Source organism: Acanthopagrus latus, chromosome 17, assembly GCF_904848185.1.
Source record: "Acanthopagrus latus isolate v.2019 chromosome 17, fAcaLat1.1, whole genome shotgun sequence".
In the NCBI taxonomy this organism is placed as follows: Eukaryota; Metazoa; Chordata; class Actinopteri; order Spariformes; family Sparidae; genus Acanthopagrus; species Acanthopagrus latus.
The window spans coordinates 19,586,266-19,612,860 of NC_051055.1; the positions used below are offsets into that span (position 1 = coordinate 19,586,266).

Below are 26,595 nucleotides of genomic sequence, written 5' to 3' on the forward strand. Positions count from 1 at the left end.
AAGAAAGAAAGAAAAACACGCACGCACACACGCACACACTTTGGATCTCGGAGGTCTTCCGCTGAATTTAAATCAGCTAAAATTTGTATTCTTTTTCCTCTACGTTTTGATGTCCCTCTCTCTCTGCTTTTTTTTTTTTTTTTTTGGACTTTTTTAAGGAGAGAACCCCTGAATGAGGTCATTGTTTCTGTCAAATGCGGGCCAGCAGGGTCAGTGAATTAGAGAGGGGGGATGAAATGGAGGGGAATAAAGACGAACGCCACCAGTTGAATGGGCCTAATGACCGTCAGCGCGGAGTTGAGAGTCTCATCAGCACCAGTCTGAGCGACCAATCACAGCGCTCCCCCACCGGCGGACCTCCGTGAGGCCAGTCGCAACCAGGCGGTGTAACCTATCTCTCTTGGAAAATTATGAAGGGAGCCAGCCTCTGTCAGCTCTAGATGGAGAAAAGTTAGATTGGACGAGGGGGGGAGTTGATTTTTTTTTTCCCTTTCTCGCATCTCCGGGATAGTTGCGCTTGTAACTTGCGCCGCACAACAAACGGAATTTTCCAGTGTAGTGTACTATAGGTGAATCGCCTTGTCACATGTTATCAGGAGAGAGAGAGAGGAAAAAAAAATCTCAGAACATCTCGTCTGGCACTGACTCTCTCCTCTCTCACACTTTCCCGCTCGCGTTTTTTTTCTTCTTTTCTTTTTTTGTGTTCCCTCTGCTCGCCGCGAGAAATGGATTAACAGCAGCCCGATGGAGACGCACGAAGACCGAGCGAGATCTGCTGCGCTCGTAGGGAACAACATTTAGAAAACAAAAAAGAAAAAAAAAAAAAAGTGCGGCAACAGTTCACCGTGTTCCTGATCGTTCTCTCGCTACAATAACAGGCTGCCATCTGAGAGACGCGGAGATAACAGTGCGCAGGCTCTCCAAGCGCCGCTCTCCAGCATCAAACCCCAGAGCAACGCACAGGTAAGACACGACATTATGCACCTTTCACCGCCGCCACACCGTTCACTCAATTATAGGTTTCATACCTTCATTGTGTTTGTATTCGTGTATATATGTGTTTGTGTGTGTGTGTGTGTGTGTGTGTGTGTGTGTGTGTGTGTTTGCCTGTGTGTGCGGGGGGGGGAGAGAAAAAAATGAGTTTAGAGGCATCAGCTGTGCGGGAGGCTGTCAAACAAAACATTTGGATGAAGGCTGCGCAACAGAAAACGCACACACGCACGCACACACACACAGACACAGACACGGAGGCTTCACGCTGGGCAGACATGTTGTTTTTTAATGACTTAAACACTTTATGCATAACTGGCAGCACACTGCGACATTAAGAACATGTTGGAATTGAGACACACATCCAGCCGGACTACACGCGCACACGCACCGGCACGGATACACCCACGCACTTTTTTAGCCTACTGATACATGCAAGTCATGTCCATAACCCGCACGCCTTGTTCATTGCAAGTTGCAACTTATTAACCTAATGAAGGATGGATGTGTGCGTGTGGAGAGACGGGTGTCCACATCAGTCGGCTGATGCGGAGTCATTGCGCAGCAACTATTTGACAGCTGAGACTGAAAAGCTGCTCCGCCGCTTTAATTAAGCGTCTTTTGCATCAAACATGACTTCGGTCAAGGATTTCTCTTCCCTCTCTCATTGATTCACATCGCAGCGCGCTTTTTCCCCCCCAGCACCAGCTTTTTTTTTCGCCAGAACAAAAACGAAAAAAAAAAAAAAAAAAAAAAAATAAAGAAAAGGAAAGAAGCCATTTTGTTTCATTTCCAACAAACACCTGTTGAAATTGTTCAACCTTCGACCAGTTGTTCAGCATGCCCAGCCTTCTGCACAGCTGGTCAGAGGCATCCTGCGATCAAAGTAAGGGCGCCGATTGGTTCAGTTTTTGCTTTGGCACAATTGCTTGCGACAAGCGAGGGATGCGTGCAAACGGTTTGTTCTCCCTCCAGTGGCCGTGGACCTCAGGGATCCAGCTCCACAGCTCTGAATGTGTGCCCTTCACCCTTTGGTTCCCATCCTCCTCCCCCTCTTTCTCTCTCTGTCTCTCTCTCTCTTTCTCCCTCGCTCTCCCTTCTCTACTGCATTGCTTCAGCAGCACCATGTAGAGATGCCTTCAGGAAAACAGTTGCCTCTGGAAAGATGTCATATGAGACTTCATGCTTTCAGGAGACTCATTTGAAATGCTCAAGCTGCATTTTGCAGCTGTATCTAGGAGTGGTTTTGGATATTTTGGCCAGAAAGAGCCCCCTCCCCCACCCCCCCTCAGTCATGAAGTGAATTGGAGAAAATATGGTGATGGAGAAGGCATTGGTGTCATGTTGTTGAGCAAGGGTTGGGGCAGATGTGACTTTGAAATCTGGTCTGGTCTAATGGGTGTAGATTGGATTCTGCCTCCCTTCTCTTTCACTGCCTCTTTTCACTCACACACAGACAGAGCTGCAGTGCTATTCTGAGAGAGTTAGCTGCCTCAACCCACGCACAGAATCTGAGAAAGAGAGAAAGGCAGAACGAGGGAGAAAGAGGAGAAGGAGGGGAGCAAAAAGGGAATAAAAGGAGAGGAGGACTATGAGGAGGTTTACAGAATTCTGCCCCTCACATGCACAAAAAAAGCCTCCTTCACAGCTCCAAACAAAAAACCCCCTCCACCTTTTAAACTCCTCTAACAGCAGCTGATCTCCAAGTCTCGATCAGCACTCCTCTGGTGTGTGTGGCATTGACTGTATTTGCAGATCTGTTTGTGTGATGCGCTGTGTTGTATTGGTAAGTGCTGGGAGAAATGTACTTGATTCTGTGCCACCCACACACACCGCCCTCCCACTCACGGTCGTCTCTGCATCTATACCTCTGGCTCTTCCCGCTCGCCACAATCTCTTTGCTCATTTAAATCCCTACCCTGCATTTATCCCTTTCTCTCTCTCTCTTTCTCTCTCTCTCCCTCTCTCTCTCTCCTCTGTCTTTTCAGGAGTGTGTTCCTCCTGCAACCAAGCGGGCACACCAACACACACACACACACACGCACGTCAATATTGCCAACAGGGCACTACATTTCTCCACTACCGAAGAGGGGACCTCTGTTTCAGTTCATTTTGAAAAAAACAAAAGCAGAATAGAAAAGCTTCTTTTAAGGTCTTTTCCCATACTATTACTTCAAACGCATACTTTTAGTGGTCTTACACACACACACACACACACACACACTCACACACACACACACACTCACAGCGCAAATTACTGAAAGCGACTGTGTTTTTTTTTTTTTGCGTGAGGGTGAGAATGTGTGTCAGTAAGTGAGGGGGGGAGCTTTCTCTTCTAACCATGCCTCTCGTTTGTGTTGCAGCGGACGCTCGGCCGACCTGTCCCGAGGTTTGCCGGCACGCGAAGCTGAAGAGAATTCTTAAAAAATCAAGCAGAGGTCAGGAGGTCAGAGGAGCTTGTGACCGAAACAAGTGGAGCCCCTCGTTGATTTCAGCGCCCCCTTCCCCCCCCCCCCGCCCCACTCCATCTTTGCCTACATGCTCCGCCACAGATAGGGACGTTTTTGATAATTACATATAATTATAATTTCTGTGGGAGACAGATCTGCTTCTGTCTATTATTGCCAACACCTCCAACACAATAACTTCACACATTTACATATTTCTCCACAAAAGTGATATTCTTTGAACCTCGGAGACAGATCAGGAATAATTTCACTTCGACAGAAAGAGAGAGAGAAAGAGAGAGAGAGACATGTCACATGGAGAAGCAGTGCACCATTCAGTTCATGTCTCATTAGTGGTACAGTTGAATGACACGGCCTGAATGCAAAAAGCTTTTAAAAAATCTGTGACGTTTGCTTCGTTTTTTTGAGATGTGTTTTTACAGGCTGGGAGCCGCTTCCTCGCTTTATGATTACTCCTAATATTCAGCTGTTACAGTCTTCTAGCACCTAAGCTGAGCCTCCCTCATTATCACCCCCCCCGGCCCAATCACAGTAACAGTCCGTGCCAGGCGAGTACTGATGCACATTAATCCAACCATAGCGGAGATTGAGACAAAGTGCGTGGTGCATCTATAGATTAACCTAGAACACGTTAACGTGCAGAGATGCTCCATAGAGACTAGGCATCATTAATGGACAGCCCTCAACCGTGATTGTTTACAATGCCAGAAAACACCAAATACAAGAAATGAATTACAGATTTCATACATTTTTTTCCAGAAAAGAATCTCTTGCAGCTTAAATAAGTGCCAATCCTGAATGTATGTCGTGCCAGGAATGAACAAAACGGATACAAGTGTTTACATTTGACAACACACCAGGCCATACGCTACTGTTCAAGTGCCATGATCAGCACAGGAATGTACAGGACTGCCATATTTTATTAAAACTGACTTTTTCCTAATTTTTACAAGTGGTTACAAGAAAATTATTTCCCCCAGCAGCATGTCAGATTTGTCCTTTTGCTTAGTGGGATGTTAGAACAAGGCACTGAGGACTAAAAAAATGAAGATTGTCCTTCTCAGTTTTTTCTTTTTACAAAAATGCAACCATTTTAGTGTTCTAGACTGGAGAGGTGTTTTCGGAGGGCAAAAGATGAAGTCATTACGAATTCAGAGCTCCTTTCTAGCAGCAAATTAAAAGTATTTAAACAACATTATCGGCAATTATTGAAACCTACCAAGTCATCTTGATAGTGTTAGTCCTTTTCATATTTATTGTTCCTGAGATTTTCTATTATTACAAGACACAAAAACAGGCTTCAGATTTCATCATCCTGCATTACTGAATGAAACTACTGATACATCATCAATATCCAGTAGGTTGTACATGCTACTTGAATATTTCACATGCCATTTTAGTGGGTTAAACTGCAAAAGCGGATACATAGTGCAACTGCATTGACTCAACAACAGAAAATAGATCTCTTAGTCATGTAAAAATGACGCCCACCACCAATCTCAGAGTCCTCGCTGTCTCCCTGCTCTCCCTCCTTACTGCCCCACTTACCACTGTCGTGGAGACCTCTCCGTCGCCCCCTCCTCAGCACTTAGACCGCTCAGGGAGACCGATCACCGAGGAGCCCAAGACTGCCCCCGGCACCTCTCTCCTGCTCCTCACCATGCAGGCCAGTATCAGGCCAGCTGCTCTCCAAAGTAGGACCAAAACCCCTCCAAAACTTCCAGAAACCTCAGAGGGAGTTCTAGAGATGCCTCCAAGAGCCCTTCCCCAGGTCATGTTCCCCAAGAATGTGACCTCATCTGAGGCCCTCGCACCTCCCCTAGGTGCTGCCCAGGTGGCGCCCATTCGACCCCGCATGATGGATATATGGATGGATGTATGTCGGGGTTATTATGACGTAATGGGACACTTTGACAGCGCTTTCAACTGCTCCAAGGACACCTTCGTCTTTTGCTGTGGAACGTGCCACTACCGCTTCTGCTGCCCTGAGCGAAGCAGGCAACTGGATCAAGACAGCTGCAAAAACTATGACTCTCCAGACTGGGCCAAGCCACAGACAGACTCCATATTGCTACCAGAGGATTTAAGTCCTGACACAGAGTTTGATCCGCTGAAGCAGCAGAGCCACAACACAGGCTTCGTCATCGGAGGTGTGATTGTGTTCATGGTGGCTGTCGCTGTGGGCATCAAGGTGGTCTTCAACAAAGTGCAACAGGAAGCCAACCAAAGGGACCTCAACATGCCCAGGTGAAACTTTGGCTTTTCTTTTCTTTTCTTTCTTTTCTCACCGCTGGATTTTACTCCATTACTGTATGTATGAAATCAGGTTTTCAGGACTCTATAAATGGCCCAGATTTATCATTCTGGGCTCAGAGTACTGTTGTTAGTCATCAGCTGAAACATATTTGATCTTCATCAAGTGGCTGCTGCAGAATTCATGGTTGTTTGGATTCCCCTGGGCTCTTTAGCTCATACATGGCCTGTAATCCTGGCAGTAAAGATTTACATTTGAATTTTTGTACAGGACACATTCTACTATCTTGCGCTCCAGTCATGGGCGATAATGTTTGTAGACCGACACTGAGTGTCAGTTGATCCCTTAAAAGATGCAGATGATTCATAATGTATTTTTTCATTTTTATTCACAAATGTATATGCAAACAGTTGGCAAGTGGTTAAGAAGAAGGCTTTGGCTGATTCCTACACAGTTTGAATATAGTATATTTCTGTCAAAATATAAGATGGATGCTTGATATATTGCATCACATCAATCCTTCTTCCTCACTGAATATGGTTGATCTGTTACGAATCAAATACAGTGATGTAACAAAACCTTAAAACATAGACTAATAAGTATTACTTCGCGTTTCATTCATATGATTTTGAATTTTATTCTGTATTTTTTTTCTTCATAATATTATTAGAGCCCTGGTTGACATGTTGCGGCACCAGTCAAGCCCGGTCCAGCAGGACGAGAGGAACAACAGCGTGGCTCTGACTGTAGGGGACGGAACGGGGACACTGGGGAGACCTCCAAAAAATCTTTATGCCCCAGGACTGCCCAGCAAGGACAACAGATGTGAGGGTGTAGGGCTTTTTACTGCACCGATGAATAGCACAATCAGAGGCACAATCAGAGCTTTTGTAATTGCGTCCTCTGTAAGCTGAGGCGCGTTGTGTTAGTCACGTCTTGATGTGAATGCAGGTTTTTATTTCTTCGTCTCACCAACGAGATATCTTTGTAATCATTATGGAAACGAGAACCCTCAGTGGTGGTGTGCAAAATCTTAAATCTTTAATTTTGTGTGATAATACACAGTCAGATTTAAATGTACAGGAATCTGGACTTTAGTGTTTTTTAAAATATGTGTGTTTTACATGATGATGCTGTATTGAGCTCCGTGCCTGTGAACCGATGTGATGCAGATACATAAATGTCTATTGCTACCAAGGTCTTTTTATGCTGGCATCCATGTCTGACATCCATTTTGAGCTGATTACCTTGTCTTCTTTTGACTTGCAGTGGGCAATCTGCAGCACAATTTCATTCACTCGTCGGGCACCAGCCCCAAACACACTGCAACTATCGGTAAGGCAGCTGGTGAGAGCCGGCCTCCTATGTAAATGACATGTAATCACTACGATGCTTCATTTACTTTGTTCAGTTTTAAGCTCAATAGTAGCCTCATTCATCGCAACAATAATGATGATTATCAGAGCTGCGGTCGCTTGTGTTGGTGTTGAAAGGAAGTTAAAGTCTGTGTGTTCCAGTGAATGCTGGCAGATTCACACATCACTGCATGCAGCGCGCAATATCCAGAGGAGCAAATCTCATTTAACACACAGTCGTTTTCTCCCTGTGGTCTCTGTAGAGCGCACCCCTCGGATGAACAATGCTCAGCTGGCAGCTGGAGGCACCCTGCTCTCCAGTAAACACAACAACACCAAATCCCAGCCTTCTTTCCACCACTCCCTGCACAACCTGGCTCAGCTGCCGCCCTCCTATGAGAGCGCCACCAAGCCAGAGCTCAACAGATACTCCTCGCTCAAACGCCTTGGTGAGTACCTTCATTTTGAAATGAGGACAGACTGTCTGCCCCTCGCTCCTCTGACAGCTCTGTTTCTGCAGCTGCTTCATTTCATTTTTCAGTGCTGATGCATGGTGACACTCTTGACACTATGGCATAAAGTGCAGGATGCGTCATAATGTGCTGAGGCTATTTACTGTTGTGATAAACAATTCAGAGAAATTCTGTTTGGCTTCCAGAAAAAGGTCTTGATGAGTACTCATCTGGTTACTGCACCACCAAGCGCCGGCCTCACACAGCCCAGCCGGCCCTCCAGTCCTCTCAGCATCACCTCCACTGGGGTGGGGACTACACCCTCAGTGGAAGAGGAACCCTCCCGAGGCATGCAGCCCGTCCCTGGATCCCACCGCCACCTTCTGGCATGCCTGCTTCACCTACACCCAATCCTTACCCTCTGGATCCCCCTGAGCCGCAGTACAACCCCAATTACGACACTCTCTCCAAGCCCGCGAGGAAAGTCAAGTCAACTGACCAGCTGCTCAATATGGGTGACGTCCCTGGCAACACAGGGACCCTGTCCAGGCTGTCCAAGAACCAGCAACACCAGTACTACAAAGCCATGGCTGCCTCCAATAAGAACTCCAACACGCAGACCCTCACCAGGAAGACCCAAGACAGGCGAGAGGAGAGGCAGCAGGAACGTCTTCTCATGTCCCCGGACCATCTGGAGGAAAGGATGGGAGCCGGTGGGATGGGGGTCGTGGATCCATACGCCCACACACCAGGAGGGATCGTCCCCACGCTGCCCCGCCAGCAGAAGGCCCAGTCCCAGCAGAACGTCTGCGCCACGCCCTCCCTCGACCGACACCACATGATCAAGATGAACTCTCACCCCACGTCCGGACGAGAGCAGGAGAGGAACACGCCCATGACAGGGCACATGAGTGGGGGCATGGGCTGGGCAGGGGAGATGCCTGGACAGGGAGTTGTCATGGGAACGGGAACACTAGGGGGCCACAGCGCCAGGAGGATGGCTTTTGCGCAGAAAAGGCAGAACACCATTGAGCAGCTACATTTCATACCAGGAGGTGGAGGCGGGGGGTCATCAGGAAGTGGAGGAGGGAGTCAGGGGATCAGGACGGGGAGTAAAAATGAGGTGACGGTGTGAGGTGAGGTCTGTGCCTAATGTAGAGTTTACCCCTCATCTAAGGTTTGGGAATAGATCACCCTTCTGCATTTAACTATTAGATAAACTAAGACATAAAACTAGAAGTATTCAGTATAGTAACAGTATAACTTGTTTAGGCTATTCAAATTAGTGTTATCTTGTAATTAGATAGCTTAAATATGATTACTTAATTAAAAATCTAAGTGGGGAGTATCTGTTCCAATTATGTGATAGCCTACATCAGCCATATTTTGTAAGAAAAGTTGCCATATTGCCATATACAGCGGTGCCATTACTTGTAGAAAGACTGACTGGGAGGGTGAAACAAAACCAACAGAAGTGTTGTTCATAATTTTGTTTTTATATATGTTTTTCAAAAAGTACTCAGGAGCCATATTAGATAGGGAACGAGACGATACTAAAAGAGAAAAAAAAGAAAATCAAACGGGGGACCATGTGGAATATTGTATCACAGAATTTAATAGAGAACTGAGCCAACCACCTGCTGGACCGTCAGCCCTCACCGACAATGATTTATTAAACTTGATCTCATGGGTGAAAGGACCAGATGAGTCTGTGAGCTTGCTGAGGGTTTTCTTTGGAGATGTGACGCTCAGCTGAACACAACCTCATCCTCACACAGGGAGACAGAACTTATTTCCGTTGCTTCCTAAAGTATGTAAATGAGCGGACGCCGCGGTGGGGGCTGCTTCTGACTGGGACAACAGCAACCTGACACTGTTGGCAGGACTTCGCGCCCGATTTAAAAAACGGACGTACCCACATTACCAATCTGACGCCTGGGTTGCCTAGATTTCCATGTGACCTTAGATCAAATCCCCAGAGGAACTCAGACTCTGATCACTGTTACACCGCACGAGTGTACACCGATGTTAGATTATGGGTTAGTTTTCCCTAATGTTTCCATTCACAGATCAGGACCTAACTGTAAAAACAACGGGCTACCAAATAATCTAGAGCCATCTGTCACGTTATTACAAAAAACATCTTGACATAAACGAGTCAGGAGGTAACAGAACAGACGTATGTGTTCAGTTTACCAATAGGAAGGCAACCTGCTTTAATGTAGGTTGTGCACGAAAGAGCAAAGGTTTTTCTACAGAGCACAAATGAATAGAGCGTGACGCAGGGGTTGCACTTACACAACTGTCCTTCAAAAGCCATTTATGGAGATACAAAGAAAATACCACTGAGGAAGCTGGTCTGACAATCACCGTTTTCTTATTCTCACCAGGTGACAAATTCTACAAGTCAGTGATATTTTGTTCTGTCAAAGGATTGGCTTCGGAGAAAGCCGAAAAAACCTCTGAGTCAGGAGAAGAGGGCCACTTGAGGCCCCCTCCTGCATGACTCCGAATGCCGTAAGAGACTCCGAGGGTTAGGAAGCCCTGCCCATCCTCAAGACGAAGACCTTGCTGTATCATATCGCACTTCAGCCAGTATGAGTTACAAAAAACAACAAAAAAAAACAGAAAAGAGAAAAAAAAATCTTCATCAATAACAACGCTTATCAATACTAAGGGCTATCCTATCCTATATACTGTAGTATGTGATATCTGTGGTCCATATAAAATGCTATCTCTTTCTCTTGATTTTGTGTTGATATTGTCATGATGTATTAAGTATTAATGTGTACAAAAAACAAGAGCAATTTAAGCACAGTTCAAAGAGAAACACAGAGACAAAAAACTTTGCACAAATCTACCCCCCCTGATATTTGCACCAGATACAAACTTACTTTGTATCACGTCCTCAAGGTTTACATTCTGTACGAGCACGGCTGAAAGTGTGACTGATCAACGGAAGGTATTGTATCGAGCGAGGGTTGTTTCACTTAGTTATTTTTTTGAACCGGGAGAAATGGGAGATAATTGTGAAGATCACAGAGGGAGCTTGTTCCCTCTCGGGTTTTTGTTCAGTCGTGACAGGACACAGAGATGAAACGGTGATCAACAGAAACACAGATTTCATTCGGACAATCTTCCTATACACAGTGCTACATGTAGTTGTTATGAATATGATGGAGTGTTATTATTAATAATTATTATAACTGTTATGGTTATTATTAACAATTATCTTATGATGTGATGTTCTTTTACTTGGTGGGATTTAAGTGTTTATTGTTTTTAGATAACTAGCATTCTCATGACTAGTTGGTTTTTCATACATCTGGTCATAAATTCAAGTTTTTAAAAACATTCTGACTCTTGATGCATGCCAGCTCCATTTCATTGAGAGGCATTTACAGTATGCCTGGATTTACAGGGTCATCGACGCTTATATGGCCAACTTTCCAGCTGTATGTACTGTGCCTAGACATCGGCCTTATTCTTGATCTCAAGTGATTACTTAGGTTTCCACTCGGGTACAAAAAAAACATCTATTGAAAAAATCTGCAGCCTTCTAAACGTATGTGTAGATGACAGTGGTGAGGGACAGATGTGTTTTGGGACGGGCCGGGAAGTTATTAAGGCCAGAGATGGTCTCCACTGCAGCAGCCTGACCCAATACCTTATACTGGGTTGTACACTCTAAACCCACGATGCCATAATGTATGTGTGTTCGGATGAATGTTTATTACACAGGTTGGAGAGAAGATGGAAGTCTAATGGAAAACCTGAATGCTTCGAGTGCAGTGTCTTTTTCAGGGAAATAGGACAGACGACATACAGTAGTATTAGATTTTTTTAATAGAGCCACAAAAGGTCTGTAGCAAAGTCTGTAATATCTCACAAGCCATATCCATCGAAACTCATCATCACCCTTTTATAAATGGTTAATCTAATTTGTGCAAGTATTGTATTTTGTATAGCTAGTACAATCAGAATATTTTGAGTGATCTCTTCGGCATTAATTTGAGGATTCAACAAATTATGTGTTAGTATTTAATGAATTGTACAGTGCCAAACTCATAACATTTTGTTGTCTTTCTATTGTCATAGCCTCCTACAAAACTACCGGGGTTATTTCTTTTTCACAACTGAGATCTAATATATAGACAAGTAAGCTAAAAAAAACAGGCTTGTTATCAGAAAGAAATGAATGAATATGGTGTGCGTTTTTACCATTATGAATTCATTTAGCGAGAGGATGGTTAATGGCCACCTGAAATGTGAAGCATCACTAACAGTAAATTGTAAGGACAAGGAACTGTGTCCGATAATCAAATTCATGGATTTATTTTCATGTCTATAAATTTCAAAATACAACCCTTTTGTTATTATTCAATGCATTGATCCCCTTGGATACGACAGTGACTTACCAAGAATTTGTATAATAAAGTTGGTGGAAAAAAAATGTGTTGTGTTTCATTGTAGTGTGAGGTTTCTTTGATTATTATGTTTTACCCTAGTTGTAATCTGTGTAATCTGTAGTTCTTCTACCTGGGACTGATGAATTCTATGGAAGCCCATTTCTGCCAGTAAAAGAGAAAAAATTATGAAAACTAAGCCTTAAAACAATTTTTTATGGACATATATTTCCATTATCCCAACTGGGAGACAAAATTAAAGATAAGTTGAGATGAAAAGTCATCTTCAGCTCTAAATGTTGACCTTTTTGTGTCATAATTATGATTTACCATGAAAACATTCACTTTATCAAGCTTAGTTTTCACTGTACTTTTTTAAATGGGCTTCCATAGAATTCTGAATCACAACCTTTGCACTTATGTCTTCTCTGGCACATTATTTTGCACATTTTAAGTTATTCAATGATATTTATATATTCTTTTAACACATTTATAACATACTCAACATGATGTTTTTCCTCTTGTCTTAAAGAGGAAAGTCATTGAAGCACCATACATCTTACCTTTAGGGAATGATAGGATAGGATGGGATACAACTTTGTCATGATATGCTGAAATTCGTTTTGCATTCTTAGGTAGAAGTTTACACACAAATTAGACACACAGACACATATGGCACATATTCATAAAAGCACATTGAGCAGTCATAAGCATGGAACATATCCTCAGATCCAGATCTACTTGGGAACATACTAAATTTGGTTTAGCAACAGTACAGACTGATACAATATTGGTCTAGTAAATGTAAATGTGCAATTTTCTGCTCTGAATTGTTGAAGAGTGATTGTAGTAGAAGTATGAAGTTGTTTTAAAGTGACTCAAAATTGCACTTACAGCCTGGTTACACAAACATCTTATGACATCTCTAACTGACTTCAGACATATGCCTGACATATGTTTGTGCAACCAGCCACACACAGTATTGAGACCGCTGGCTTGGTCAGAAGCAATATGTTATGAAATTGGGATTCTAAAATTAACCACAAGACAAATTAATTGTGGGGGGTCAAAACCGGAACAGCTCTATGATAACAAAAAGCCTTTTAGTCTTCAGTAGGTTAGTGAGCACACAGAGCAGGTCTGCGATAAAATCCCACCACAACAGGATGTGAGATATTGTATAAGCCACAGTGAGGCTTTATGGTGCCAGTGGGAGTGGACGACAGTGCTTTTAAATGAAATGAAAAGGTGAAATTGTCTTCATATAATTCACAGCTCTAGTGCAGAGTTATATCATACTGTACCTGCTGGATCCTTAGAGGGGGGTGAGGGCTATGGAGCTCATATTTAAAACCTCCTGTGAATACATTTATTGCATTGAGACGTATGAGGGCTTAAATGAAAGAGCTGACTGTGGCATTGTACTGATACAGATATAATTTTTACAGGAGGAGCACAAAGGGGAAAAAGAAATTATTGTGTTTGATTTAGGCAGCGGCCGCCGCTGATGCATCGCAATCATTGCAATTTGCACATTTCACCACCAGGAGGTTCAGTGGCTGCTCAGCTCTGAGGCAAAACCTGCATTAGGCCTTCACTCAACATCTCATAATTCAGCCCTCAGGAAAAACAGCGGAGCAATAATATCTGACTATTCTCTGATATTACCATGGATGAACAAGCTGCCTAAACTGCTCAACACCTGTCACCATTCATTGCAATGCATCATATATCAGATAAGTCAATCAAAACCCAATTTTTCACATATCATGCTCAGGTCACGACGTTGACTACAGCTGAGAAAGACTGTAAAAATTACCAGAAAAGACAAATTGATATTCAAATTGCAAATGAGAGTGTGTGCGTCAAGGCATTCTGGTAAAAGATTCTGTGTCCCGCAAGCTTTGCACACACGATTAGCATCCTAACCCAGGCATGATTACCATCCTTAAAAAAATCAGAGCGGAAATTATTCACATCTGTGATTAAAGTGACTGAATGAAAGAAGCATTTGATGATAAAATGATGATGTAGCCTGAGGGTGAGTGCTCGAGTCACCCGTGATGTTTTATCAAAGCTTTGGAAGAACACAAATCATATCTCACATCTGTATTTCTTAATCATCTTATTGATTTGGAAATGGAGTTTCTTGATTCGCGGCTGATCACTTTCAGACTGGCTAAGTTGTATAGATCTGTTGTTGGGATAGACAAGAGAAAATGTTGGCTTTGAGAAATGAGTGTGTCTTGTGTTCATAAATGCATTTCACACACCACTAACAAGCTTTACTGTAATATTTTTCAGCCAAGATTTATGGCTGTTTGTGTGACTAAAAGACCAGACATAAATGAAATTACAAGGTCTTGGTTTCATGAAACGGTTCTTTGTAAATACCAGTTTATGTGACAGATTAAAAGATATACATACAAACTAAGATAGTAGTTCTCAACCTTTTTGGGAAAAAACACAAAAAACACACACACAAAAATGGTTTGTGAACCCAGCACTGGGACTACTCCTACGCACCCATCGAACCTCAGGTTTTGTACTCCGTGAACTCACAGCATCCTGAAAGGGCCAAAAGGAAGAAAAACAAGTTTCCTTCTCTGATCAGAACTCATGTGGATGCACACTTTGCCTTCCACAGATTCAAGGCAAATCATATCACTGATACAGGAAATGTAATGTAAAACAATATTCCACTGTTAAAATATTACTTTAATCTCCACAACCATCTGCTGACCCAATAAATTAGAACCAATGAACTAGACCAGACATGATCTGCTATATTTATTACAATAAGCCTACTGAAGTTCTACCATCTATCTTATTCATTCATACATGATGCATATCTTTTAACGCATATATACGTATGTGAAGCATTTAGTCATTCTGATCAGACTTTCACTACACGGTTATCATGGTGGAATTAAGTCATGTTTACAGTATTATTGTGATATTTCTTGAAAATCTGAAAATGATAATGCTACCATGTTTAATTTTGTTCACTGTGTTTAGGAAAGTATACAAGTGTAAGGAGGCAGAGCTGAAGTCACTACACTACAACTGCACAGAGGTGCACAAAAATAACAGTAACACCTAAAAGTGCACTATTTAGTTTTAGGACAGACATTTTAATTAGAAGTTAAACATATGCACCTGCTGATTTCTTTGTGCCTTAACAAACAAAATAAACAAAATCCCTTTGTTTTCAGGATGAAAAAAAAAAAGAACTGACCTTAAAGGAAAACACAATTTCATTCTGCTTTACTGCATCATGTTCCTTTATTTTAATCTTTATTTATATGGCGCTTTTCATACAGAAAAAAGTACCTCAAATAATAGTGAAAAGGGAACCAGATGACCTGATAGACAAAAGATCCACACAGTCAAACATCTTTTCACAACTACACTTAAGCTACACTTACTGTAGCTTACAAAACACTGCTACAGACAAGAAATACTGAAACAATGAAAAAGAGGACAGAGTAACACAGTTTCTTTAGAAATATGTATAAAACAAGCTAGTAGGCCTAATGATAAAAGCAAAATTGGTTAAAAGTACATCAGTGATAGAGACAATTACATTATGGCATAATTCAAAGTAAGATGAACTCTGTGATTAACCCTTTCTAATAAGATATGGAATAATTACTAAGCATTTCATCTCTAAACTAAAATATAAGCGACTCAATGTACTTAAATGTCAGTGGACAAAACAACAAGACAAGGAAAATCCTCAATAAAACACTTAATAATGCACTTTTTTATTTAAATGTTATGTAGTTGAAAGACCAAAGCCTGCATATGTAATATATATTTATAAGAGGATATACTCTGTTAATAACCCTTTTTAGTAAGATATAGAATAATTAGTAAACATTTCCTCTCTGACTAAAATATAAGAGACTCAAGGTACCCGATCAACAACAGCGAAAATACCTCTATAATACACCTTAAAATTGACTCTTTCACTTAATGGTATGTATTTTATAGACTACAGCCTGAAAATATCATACTCATAGGAGGATACACTCTGTGATTAAACCTTTTTAATACGATACTGAATAATTAGTAAACATTTAGTATTTAATCTAAAAATAATAACAATTAATTATTGTTGGATGAGACAACAGAAGGAAAATTCTCCATGATGCACATTTTCACTTGATGGTTTGTATTTTGAAGACTATGGCCTGAATATATAATATCAATAGCAGGATATACTCTGTTGATAACCCCTTTTAATAAGATATTGAATAATTAGTAAACGTTTTGTCTCTAAACCAAAACATATCAAGATACCTCATTGATAACAAAACAACAACACGATGAAAAGCCTCTAAAATACACTTTACAGTGCACTTTTCTCTTAATGTTAAGCATATACAGCCTGAAGGTATCATATTCATAAGGTACAATAGGCCTGTAAGCATCAGCCATTATGTGTAGCCTGGGGAAAAGTGATCAACCTCCCGCTAAGCCTGGGTATCTTTAGATATAATCGGACGACGGGTTGAGGAAGTGACATGGGCACTTATTGTCTGGATGTGTGACCTTTGTGGAAGAGGATTACAGGATCCCCCTTTAACCAAACTGAATCCGCTGTGAGCCCGACACAACCGCCCGTGAGCCCCGCTAGTGCTACCCGGAAATATTACAAGGGCCGGAAAGGACCAATGTTAAGAGAGCACACGTCACTCACTTTTACCCAAAAATATTATCACCGACCACCCAAAATTTTCTCGGCCGTCGAAACCTCTTAGCAAAAGATCTCTTGTCCGCACAAGTTTGTCGTAATCAAATGGGAAGGAGGCGGCTGCGCTATCCGTCGGCGTTGGTTTCTGCGGGGAACGGTGTAAGCTTTCACCCAGCTCAGCATCAGTGAAAATGGCTCTGGCTAACGACTGGAAAACAGCACGCAGAAATGGAAGCGGACGATAGCTAGCTAGGCGGTTAGAAGAAGGCGTGACAGGCCTCATCCATCTGCAACTGTGCTCTGCAACTGGATGCGTAGGTAAACATTTGCCGAATATAGGTTACGCAGATGTATATGCTAACGCTAGCATCGTAATGTTAACGGTAGTCGGCGTGCTTTTAATATTGTGGCTTGGACGGATGGCTAACGTTAGCAACGGCGGTTATGTGGTTTTTCTAGATTGCGTGAGGCACCGAGTAGCCGAACACGCCGAGCCAGTGTAAAAAAAAAAAAATGATGCTAAGGAGAACCGTGAAGTTTTTCATGCAAGCGCGTCCAATGTTTTCCTTTTTTCCCCTCTTCCTAATGCTAGCCAATACTATTTCAGGATGCTACCTCGAGTGCATCCGTTATTACTTGCGCCTGTAAGGTTTTCTGCTAATGTTTACATTGTGCAGCGGGTGTGTTACTGATGGTAATGTGAGCATTTTCATTTTTTCTCTCTCTTCTTCGCAGGGTTGGTGATTTACATTAAAATGAGACGCGGCCAAATATGCGATAGATTATCTCCCTCATCTGCCAGGGGAACTCACTCACTCCCCGCTACGTTCATCGCATCGATAAGAGGAAAAGGTAAGATTTGAAGAGGTGAGCAAAATGAGATTCACAGTGAGCGATCCTGCCCTAGTCAGTCCACTTTCTGCCTTTTCACAAGAAGAATGAGAATGGGTAATTTCAACTTTAACAAATTGCCTTTAGTCATGCAGCTAAAGAATCATGCATAAGGCGAAAGTTAACATTTCTAGACTGCCTTCTTTAGCTATGAGAAGTGTATTTATGTACTTGAATAGCAGATTTAGCTCATCGTTAATTGTAGTTGGGAGTAAGATTGGATACGATTCAACTTCATTGTTGCTGCACATGGTGGGTGAAAGTACAAAAACAGCTTTGTATCTGACCAGATGGTGCAAACAGTAACAAAGTGCTTTACATAAAAATAAACATGATTTAATGCACAGAGTGAATCACAAACAAAATGCAATATGTGCCATATGAATGGATGTAACTTGTTATCTACAGGCTGGTCATCTGTTTGAACACAACTGAAAATGTGTAATTACGCCTAGGTGACTGCCCACCTCTAGCATTCCTCTGAGAACATTTATGAAAGAAAAGACAAATCCCATGATATACCGTAGTTTTTACATTGTGCCGACTGATTTTGAACCAATAATTTAACTTATAGTTGTTTAATGACCTGATTAGTTCTGTACCTTTGTCACTATCTGATAACAGACAACCTCAAAAAAATGAAATGAGAAAAGTCAACAGTAAAAGTATGGTGAACATTAGGGCAGGAAAATGTGCTCACCTCAGTTCTAAACAAGGACGGAATGTAAGTAATTAACTTTCTTTTGCAGGGCAGGTTGACCTGCATTTTAAAACATTTAGTAATGCTCTTTGATTTGGAGTCCCACAGTAATGACCAATGAATAGTTGCATATTGGAAAGGAAAAATGTTTTCTTTAAATTTTAAAGTGTACAGAAATGTGACAGAGAGCTTCTTAGGGCTGAGTAACATCTTAAACTGAATGGAAATTAAATTGTATTTGATACATTTTTATAATCAACCCATTTTAATGACTGCAGGTAAGTTGTGAAATACATTGTGTAGTTTTTTTTTTGGGGTGTGATAGTAGATCTTCTGTTGACAGAAAATGCAAACTAGGAAACTCTTCAGAAACCTTGTGGTATTAATTACTAGTTAATAATTCCTAATAGGGGTAGACCGATTATCAGCATTTTTCCAAGTATCAGTACTGGTGATTTTCTATCATATTGTCAATTGAATTAACTAATTTAAAATGTGCTACTTTGGCTCTGATGCAGCATCCTCTCACACAATGTCCCACCCACAACACTATCTGATTGGTAACACATCCCAATTAATAGCCTATGAACACTGAATAATCTGAATCTACAGAGTAAGTAGTATCTAAATTTATGAAATAAATTAAAATGGAGATGAAGTACAAAGTTACAGAAAATGAAAATACTCACAGTACCTGAAAGCTGTACTGAAGATCAGTTCTTCAGAAAATTGTACTTGTTTATTTGATCCCTGATTGTATGAAAGTTTCATTTTTACTGCTAATGTAAATTGGTCTCATATATGCATATCGGTCAACCCCTAATTCCTAACAGCGCAACTGGTGAAATGAAGCATTGATGCCACCTGTGTAAGTATTATAGGATAGAACCCAAATCAGTTATATACCCATGCATACATTTAACCAAAAGAGAGGCATTTTCTGTCTATTGTGGTTTTTCATGCAATGCTGCTGCACCCTTCCGTGTTCTGTCTTTACTTCTTCCTCAATAAATATTTGGTGCTGGCAGAAATAGCCACATATACACTGTATGTATACTGCACATGTCATCTGAGGTGACACAAATACAGTGTAAGATGTTGTACATTAAAAAACGTATGCACATTCTAAGGGTTAAAGGGTTAGGTAAGCCAGTATGTAACATTGGTGGAAGTTAGGTCAATGCATCATTTCACCACTAACTCAACTTTATGACTGAGGCCTTTTATGAACAGCATTCTCACTGTGTAGACAGTAAGAATGTTGAACATGTGCCTCCTTCCAGCAGAACCACATCATGGTAAGTTATTACAAAATATAAGAGATTGCATATGTTTATTAGCCTGTAGTGGCTGTAAAAGTAGAATGATCTGGCAAGAGATTTCTTCAGCTTAGATAAATGGAAAATGTTTTTAAAAAAAATTCAGTGTGACTAGTAATTGAATTGTATATTGGTCACATTTCTCACTTAAATTTAGGGGCTAATTGGCTCACAGTAAAAAAAACATTTGGTTGGAATATTACAACATGAATAAGAAACAAGTGATAACTCTCACTTAATATATCAAGTAGCATAAGTATTGTGACGTCATATCCCCTAATGTGGGCCATTGACAAAAATCTCTATGTTTTGTAATGTCACAACACAGACTTTGTTTTCTGTCCATATAGATTAACTTTAATAGATGGGACACATTGTTATAAGTTAAATTATTAATGGACAGTAGGTTTTAATTGTATTCAGAATTATGGTCATGTTTCCCTCTATGACTATCATCCCTTTTTGAATTTTGTTTTTTCCAACTGTAGGAACTTCTTGGCTGAACACGGATGAGGAATCTTGCTTAGATGAATGAAAATGTCAACGCAATAACTCGCAAAGGAAGCAAGAAGAAGTCATTTGAACTGCTTCTCATTTTAAACTATTCTAAGCAATTTTGAAAAAAGGTGGAACTCATCTACCTGTTAAAAAGACACTTTTACCCTTTGATCATAAACTCATCTTCCTGGCTACCCCACTCATTTTGGAAGTAGAGTGTGGGCAGTGGATGATCAACAGGGAGTAGCAGCACCAGAAGTAAACTATCTGGAGAGACGAACTTTATATTTAAGACGTCCAAGTAGTTTTGGAAAATATAGTATCATAGCCTCACCCTTTGGGTAAAGTTTGACTGTCACCAGTCAGCGGTCGGATCATTGTTTCTGCTCCTAGCGCTGGAGGTTTGGCCCCCGCACCCCCATGTGCCAGTGAGTGGGAAATGTTCCAATTTGGAAAATACAATCTGGACATTATAGAGATGTTAAGTGGGCACCAGGCCCACCAATTCAAAGGCCTTGGTTTAGATCGACAACTACAGCATCAACAGCAAGTGCAACTTCACCAGCATCAACTCCAGCAGCAGCAGCAGCAGCAGGCTGAGTCTTCTGGAGCTCTTCTGTCTGGACTTGGCTTGGGCCCCCTGCAGGGCTCTAGAGGTAACGCCTTTTCTGATTCTGCCTCCATTTTTGCCAAGATGAGTGCCCCTCCTCCCCCACCTTTACAACAACAGCCTTCCTCATCTCAGAGCTCTCGTTCAAAGTCAAGCAAGATGAGCAGCAGCAGCTCAAGCCATTCTTCAGGCTACCCACAGTTCCTGCGCTCTTTCCACCCGTCTGAGGCAGCACTAGCACAGGAGCAGTTACATCCAGGTGTAGGCCGTTTTGAGCACTTTTCTGGGGGAAGTAGCAGTAGTGGGAGCGCTGGGGGATTAGGAGGATTAGTAACATCAGCACCTCCACCCCCTCCTCCTCTGCATCCCGGCCTCTCTGTCCCCCAAGCATCATCTGGTCCCTCCTCTTCCTCTCCTTCCCCTTCAACCTCTGTGGCCACTTCTAATAATCCTCCTAGCAGCAGTGCAGTTAGTTCATTGGGACACCAGTTGGTTGGGGCCCAGTCTGATGCACGGAGTCTTCACCAACAGTTTAGTTGCATGTTAGCTGCAAATCAGTATTTCCTTTCTGGGGTACCTGCTAATGCTAGTTTAGAGCAGTTTCTTGTTCAACAGGGAACACATAACCACTTAGGGATTGGGTTAAGTCAGACAGGTGGGGAACCTAGTACTAGTCTTGCTTCACCGCCTGCTTTACATTCTTCTCACTCACATGGCCACTCCACTCCCCAGCCACAGCAAGGCCCACAGCAGCCTCCCCAGCAGCAACAGCTTCCACCTCACACCCTTTCTCATCCTCACACTCATTCTCATCCTCACCACCCGCTCCATCCAGGCTCCCAGCCCTCATCACTGAGTGGCTTTGACTTCCAGGGCATCCCTGTACTCTCATCAAATCAAATAGCTTCTCTGATGCAACAGGAAGCTGGTTTGCCCCTACCCTTGCCACTCCATTTATCTTTATCTAAAGAAGATGGCAAAGGGGAAAGCAGTGGAGGTGGAAGTAGTAGTAGCGGTAGCAGTAGCAGTAGAAGGAAGAAAGCTATGGCTGGCTATTTGCCACAGAGAAAATCTGATAATGCTAGCAATAGTGCCAGCAACCATGGCCACAGCAGCCATAGTGGTAATCCCAGCACTACTAGTAATGGTGGAGGGCTTAGTCATGGTCAGCCCCCAGCTTTAATTGGGAGTGGGGTTGGTATGTCAAATATGGGTGGTGACCCGTCATCCCTTCTTGCCTCATCATCTTCATCATCATCTGTAGTTTCTTCCTCCTCCTCCTCTGCTCCCTCTTCCACTGCTGCCTCAGTACTAGTTACTAATGATTCTCACCTTTCTAAATCTGATAACCAGAGCTCAATGCAGCCCAACCCCACAGACTCTGATTCAGAGCCCATTTATAGCTGTGGAGATTGTGGCAAAAGCTTCCCTCACCTTTCAAGCCTTCGCAGGCATATGCGCATGCATGAGCCAACTGCAGCAGGTACTAGCAATACTAGCACTACTGGCCCAAACCCTGTTCATATTAAAACACAGCCTGACCCAAGCCTTCCCCATTCGACCCAAGAAACACAACCCCCACCCAATTCATGTCCTAGCCCAGACAAAATATTTCATTGCCCTGATTGTGGCAAAGGCTTTAAGAAAAAAGGGCATCTCCTGCAACATGGTGTTATACACTCTTCAGCCCGCCCATATGGCTGCTCCACCTGCTCTCGGGCTTTTAATCGTAGAGAGTCACTGACACGCCATGAGAAGATACATGAGGAAAAGCCATTCCGATGTCCTGCCTGTGGTCGTGCCTTCCGTGAGAGCACCTCTCTACTCAACCATGCTGCCTCAGGCACCTGCGGCAAGCCAGGTAGGGGACCCAAACAAAGGGGCAGCAAGACAGGAACTGATGGTGAGGACAGAGTCGGGGGAGGGGGTGGAGGAGGAGGTAACGGAGGAGGGGGAACTTATCAGAGCAATAGAGGGGTTATATATGGGAAAACTGAGGAAGAAGATGGTGTAATCATTGTGGGGGAAGGAGAACCAAAATCAGGTTTAGGATGTGATGGTCTGTTTCAGTCTGGAAGGGGAGGGAATTCAAATGACAGGGACAGAACAGATGGTAAATACCCCACTGACTACTCTCGGAATCGTTACACAGGCTACCATGACGACCACCGTTCTCAAGGTAATCCATCTCCATGCTACTCTGGTGCCTCCCCCTGTGGAAGTGGGATGGCGGGCCCAGCTCTGAGAAAGGCACCCCTGGCCCCAACACTGCATCCACACTCACAGAGCCACAGCCAGCACCACCATCCGCAGCAACAGCCACACCTGCCCCTTTCTTCTCTACTGGATGACTCAGAGGATGATGTCACTAGCTCTGTCAATAATGCAATCTCTGCTATAACAGCGGCTAGTAACAGTGGAAATAGAGGGGATGATAGGGGAGACATCATAGGAGGTCTTCTAGGTGGTCTTGGTTTAGGTCCTCTGGGCTCACCATCATCAACATCTGGTATGGATAAGAATTTCAGAGGTGTGGGGAACCAGGAGGCTATGAGCAGCAACCCACAGAATCCTGCTGCCAAACCAAAACGTCCCCGCAAACCAAGAGCTAAGAAAGATCCTGCACCTGGTGGACCCCAGGCCCCCAAACGTAGGCAATACACCCCCAGAATGGGTCCCAGTGGGCTACCACGCACTCACCTCTGCAGTGTCTGTGGTAAGGGATTTGCACGTCGCGAGACCCTACGTAGGCATGACCGCATCCATACTGGAGAAAAGCCCCATCACTGCACTGTTTGTGGAAAGTATTTTAGAGAGGCTTTCCATCTCAGCAAGCATCAAACAGTCCACTCTGGGGCAAAGAATTACAAATGCAGCATCTGTGGGAAAGAGTTTGGTTACTCCCAGAGCCTCAGGAGGCATAGCAAACTCCACCAGAAAGGGGAGATGGAAGAGGTGCCCACAACACCAGCTGCGGAGAACCTTAACAGCTTTAACCCAAACCCTCAATGTAGCGTGGCCCAAGACAGGAGCCAAAACCAAGCACCAAGCACCTCCTCCTATTACTACTCTCAAGACGTCAAGCCTCAAGACACCAACCCCCAGCCACAGCCGCCTCCACCCCCGCCTCAACCACAGCCCCCAACTCCTCCTCGACTCTACACTTGTGCTATATGTTGGAAGTCGTTCCGCCATCACTTCCATCTGACTGCCCATCACCAGACGGTTCATGAAAATGGAGGTGAAAAGCTCTTCTGCTGCGAGGTGTGTGGGAAAGCATTTGCTTACTCTAATAGCCTCACTCGACATAGGCAGTCGCAGCATGGAATGACCCGCACTGAACCGTCTAACCCACAAGAAGGTAGCAGTGGGTCTGGAGACAACAGAGGTGGGAGCGATGTTAATCAGTCAGCATCAGAGAGTGAGGCTGCCACCAATGCCCTGCTACAGATGGCTCCTTCTGCAGAAGCCCATGGAGGGCAGGGTCTTAGTGTTGTCACTCATGGCCACCAGCAGCCACCCCCACAACCACCAGCTGGTTACTCTCCTCTCTTTTATGATGCAGCCCATTCTTCAGCCTCTAGTGCTCCATCTTATTCGCAGCCTCTGCCTCCAAACTCAACGATCATGGCCCCCCAGCACCCTCATTCCCCAGCCGGGGTGAAAGGAGAACACATATATCCAGCTGGATCCCGTAGCCGTACGCTTCACACCACAGCCCCGTTCCAGCCCCTTACGGAACTGCCCTCCACTGAACATCATCATCTGCATCATCATCTTCATCACTCCCACCATCATTCTCATCATCAGTCAGGTGCCCAGCCCCACCAACACCTTGACTGCAGCATCCAATTATCACAGGATGACATGAGGCGACACAAGAAGAAAAAAAAAAAGTCCAACAGGAAAGATTGGAGGGAAAATAAATGGCAATCCCAAGATTTAGTCAGATTCGATGGAAGCAGAAAGAAGAGAAAGATAAGTTGTACAATAAGAGGGCAGTCGAATAAAAAACAAGGCTCTCTTCGTTTGACAATTAGGCGAGGAGGAGGATCAGGTGGTGGTGGGTATAAGCTTGTCAACACTGGGGGGATGAAGGTGCAGATCCTGTCGTCTCTCAAAGTCCCTGTGAAACGCTTTGGCTGTCCTATGTGCCCCAATTCTGTGTTTTCCCGTAAAGCGGGACTGCTAGTCCACATGGCAGTAAAACACCCACAAAAAGCCTCGACCACTCAGGAGCGACTAAGGTGCAGCGTATGTGGGAAGCAGTCCCACAGGCCTTTGGCAGCCTTCATCCATCGGGCTTCCCATCGTGCCAAGGGGACTTTCTCCTGCCGACGCTGCTCCATTCGCTTCTGGAATGCAACACTTCTCCACAGGCACAAGGTATCCTGCCGCCGCAAGGCTAAAGGACTGCAGCGAGGAGATGCTAAGAGGCTGAAGCTTTCAAAAAGGCCAGGAGAGAGACAGACCCAGGAGGGTGAGGGGGAGATACCATACCTACAGGGACCATACAGATATTGAGCATCCTGGTATCGAAAACAGAGTGGCATACAGGAGGGATATTTCATTTCTAAAATGGGAAGGTGTGAAAAAAAGGGACTTGAAAAGGCACATGCTGCCTTTAGGAGAATTTGCCTCATGTCTCTGTTGACATCTACTCTGCTGACTATTAGAATGAGTGTGTTAACAACTACTGTAGAGCATCCTATAAGATATCACCAGAAATTCTTCCAGATTATATTGGAAGGTGTTTTCAAAGACGTGACTGTTTCCATAGGTTCATTAACCCCTTAAGTGCATTGACACTATGCTTGGCTGACACTGTGCAGTTAATAGACAAGTTTAGGTGAAATGACCTGCTAATGTATCTCTCTTCCCCATAACTAGAATCCCTGCTACACCTCTTGCTGTATGATAAACGTCTCTGCCGTGTACTTTGTCTTGTTGTTGTTCACTTAAAGGCTCTGAGGATTTTTTAAAAATGTAAAGTGCATTTATTAGGAGTAGGGGCAGGGGGACAAAGACCTTTGTTGATAGTTTGTCAGTGCATGTTTGTTCTCTGGTCAAGTTTTTTGCTGAGGTTGTGAAATCACTCCTACAGTATGTGATGGTTTATTCAGTATATCCCCAAAAGTTTGTAGTGTTAAACATGATTTGAAAGTTGCTCTATATTCCCTAGTGATTGAATCAAATATAGATAAAGTTGCTGGTAATTAGCATTACAAGGATCCCTCTCCTGCCAAAATGAAGAAACTTACAAAAAGCCTTGCTTAGTATGTTCACTTTACTTCATTTATTTGAGATATTACTAGCTTTTATACCAAGAGATTGAAAACAGGTTAAACAAGTGGACTGTAACACATGTTTATCTCATGTTATTTGTATGCTCTTTTTAGCAGTGATTATTTCTACAGTACTTCACGGTGTGTTAAAGACAAGGACCTATCATAATAGAAACAAATGTAATATTCCATGTATTTATGTGTGTAACCCAATCAGTCTTCATGCCAATCTTATACTTAACCCCTTCTACCTTTTACTTTTTGCTGAGTTGCAATCATATTCTTACTGTCAAGCCTTGTTTTTTTTTTCTTCTAAAGAAAAATAAGTTTTTAGCTCATCATGTCACTTTATTCACATCTGAAATGTTCATATCCCTGTCAAGCCTTGTTTTTTTCTTCTAAAGAAATGATAGTTTTAGTAGATTTCTATCACTTTATTTACTGAGAAGTCAGTAGTTGATTATATTTCAGCAATGAATAAAACTTAAGTGTAATCATTTGTTTTCCTTTCATTTCTCATTTAAAGTTACTTACTGCAGTATCCAGAAGAAAGAATAAATAGCTAGTGATTGAATATGAGTAAGTTGTAACTCTAACCAAAGTCAATATTGAAGTTTTACAATTAGACTTAGCTTTATGTCCTGTGTGAATTACATATCACTCTGTGG

At 42.9% G+C, this 26,595-nt stretch overlaps 2 protein-coding genes across 7 annotated transcripts; both read left to right on the forward strand.

Moving 5' to 3' along the window:
* Nucleotides 1-39: 39 nt before the first annotated feature.
* Nucleotides 40-11,972, forward strand: LOC119006822 (protein shisa-7). Its single transcript, XM_037075939.1, has 6 exons — nucleotides 40-963; nucleotides 3,354-5,705; nucleotides 6,383-6,537; nucleotides 6,982-7,047; nucleotides 7,331-7,516; nucleotides 7,726-11,972. The coding sequence occupies exons 2-6, from the start codon at nucleotides 4,939-4,941 to the stop codon at nucleotides 8,652-8,654; spliced, it is 2,103 nt and encodes a 700-aa protein (XP_036931834.1). The 5' UTR covers nucleotides 40-963; nucleotides 3,354-4,938; the 3' UTR covers nucleotides 8,655-11,972.
* Nucleotides 11,973-16,328: 4,356 nt separating this feature from the next.
* Nucleotides 16,329-26,424, forward strand: si:dkeyp-69b9.6 (zinc finger protein 865). 6 transcript variants are annotated; one of them, XM_037074746.1, is made up of 4 exons: nucleotides 16,330-16,942; nucleotides 17,360-17,476; nucleotides 20,023-22,503; nucleotides 22,795-26,424. In XM_037074746.1, the coding sequence occupies exons 3-4, from the start codon at nucleotides 20,472-20,474 to the stop codon at nucleotides 25,164-25,166; spliced, it is 4,404 nt and encodes a 1,467-aa protein (XP_036930641.1). In that variant the 5' UTR covers nucleotides 16,330-16,942; nucleotides 17,360-17,476; nucleotides 20,023-20,471; the 3' UTR covers nucleotides 25,167-26,424. The 6 variants fall into 6 exon arrangements, with proteins under 6 accessions (XP_036930637.1, XP_036930638.1, XP_036930639.1 ...); XM_037074747.1 differs by having other exon boundaries at nucleotides 16,381-16,942; nucleotides 20,023-20,688; XM_037074742.1 differs by having other exon boundaries at nucleotides 16,329-16,942; nucleotides 20,023-26,424.
* Nucleotides 26,425-26,595: the final 171 nt, after the last annotated feature.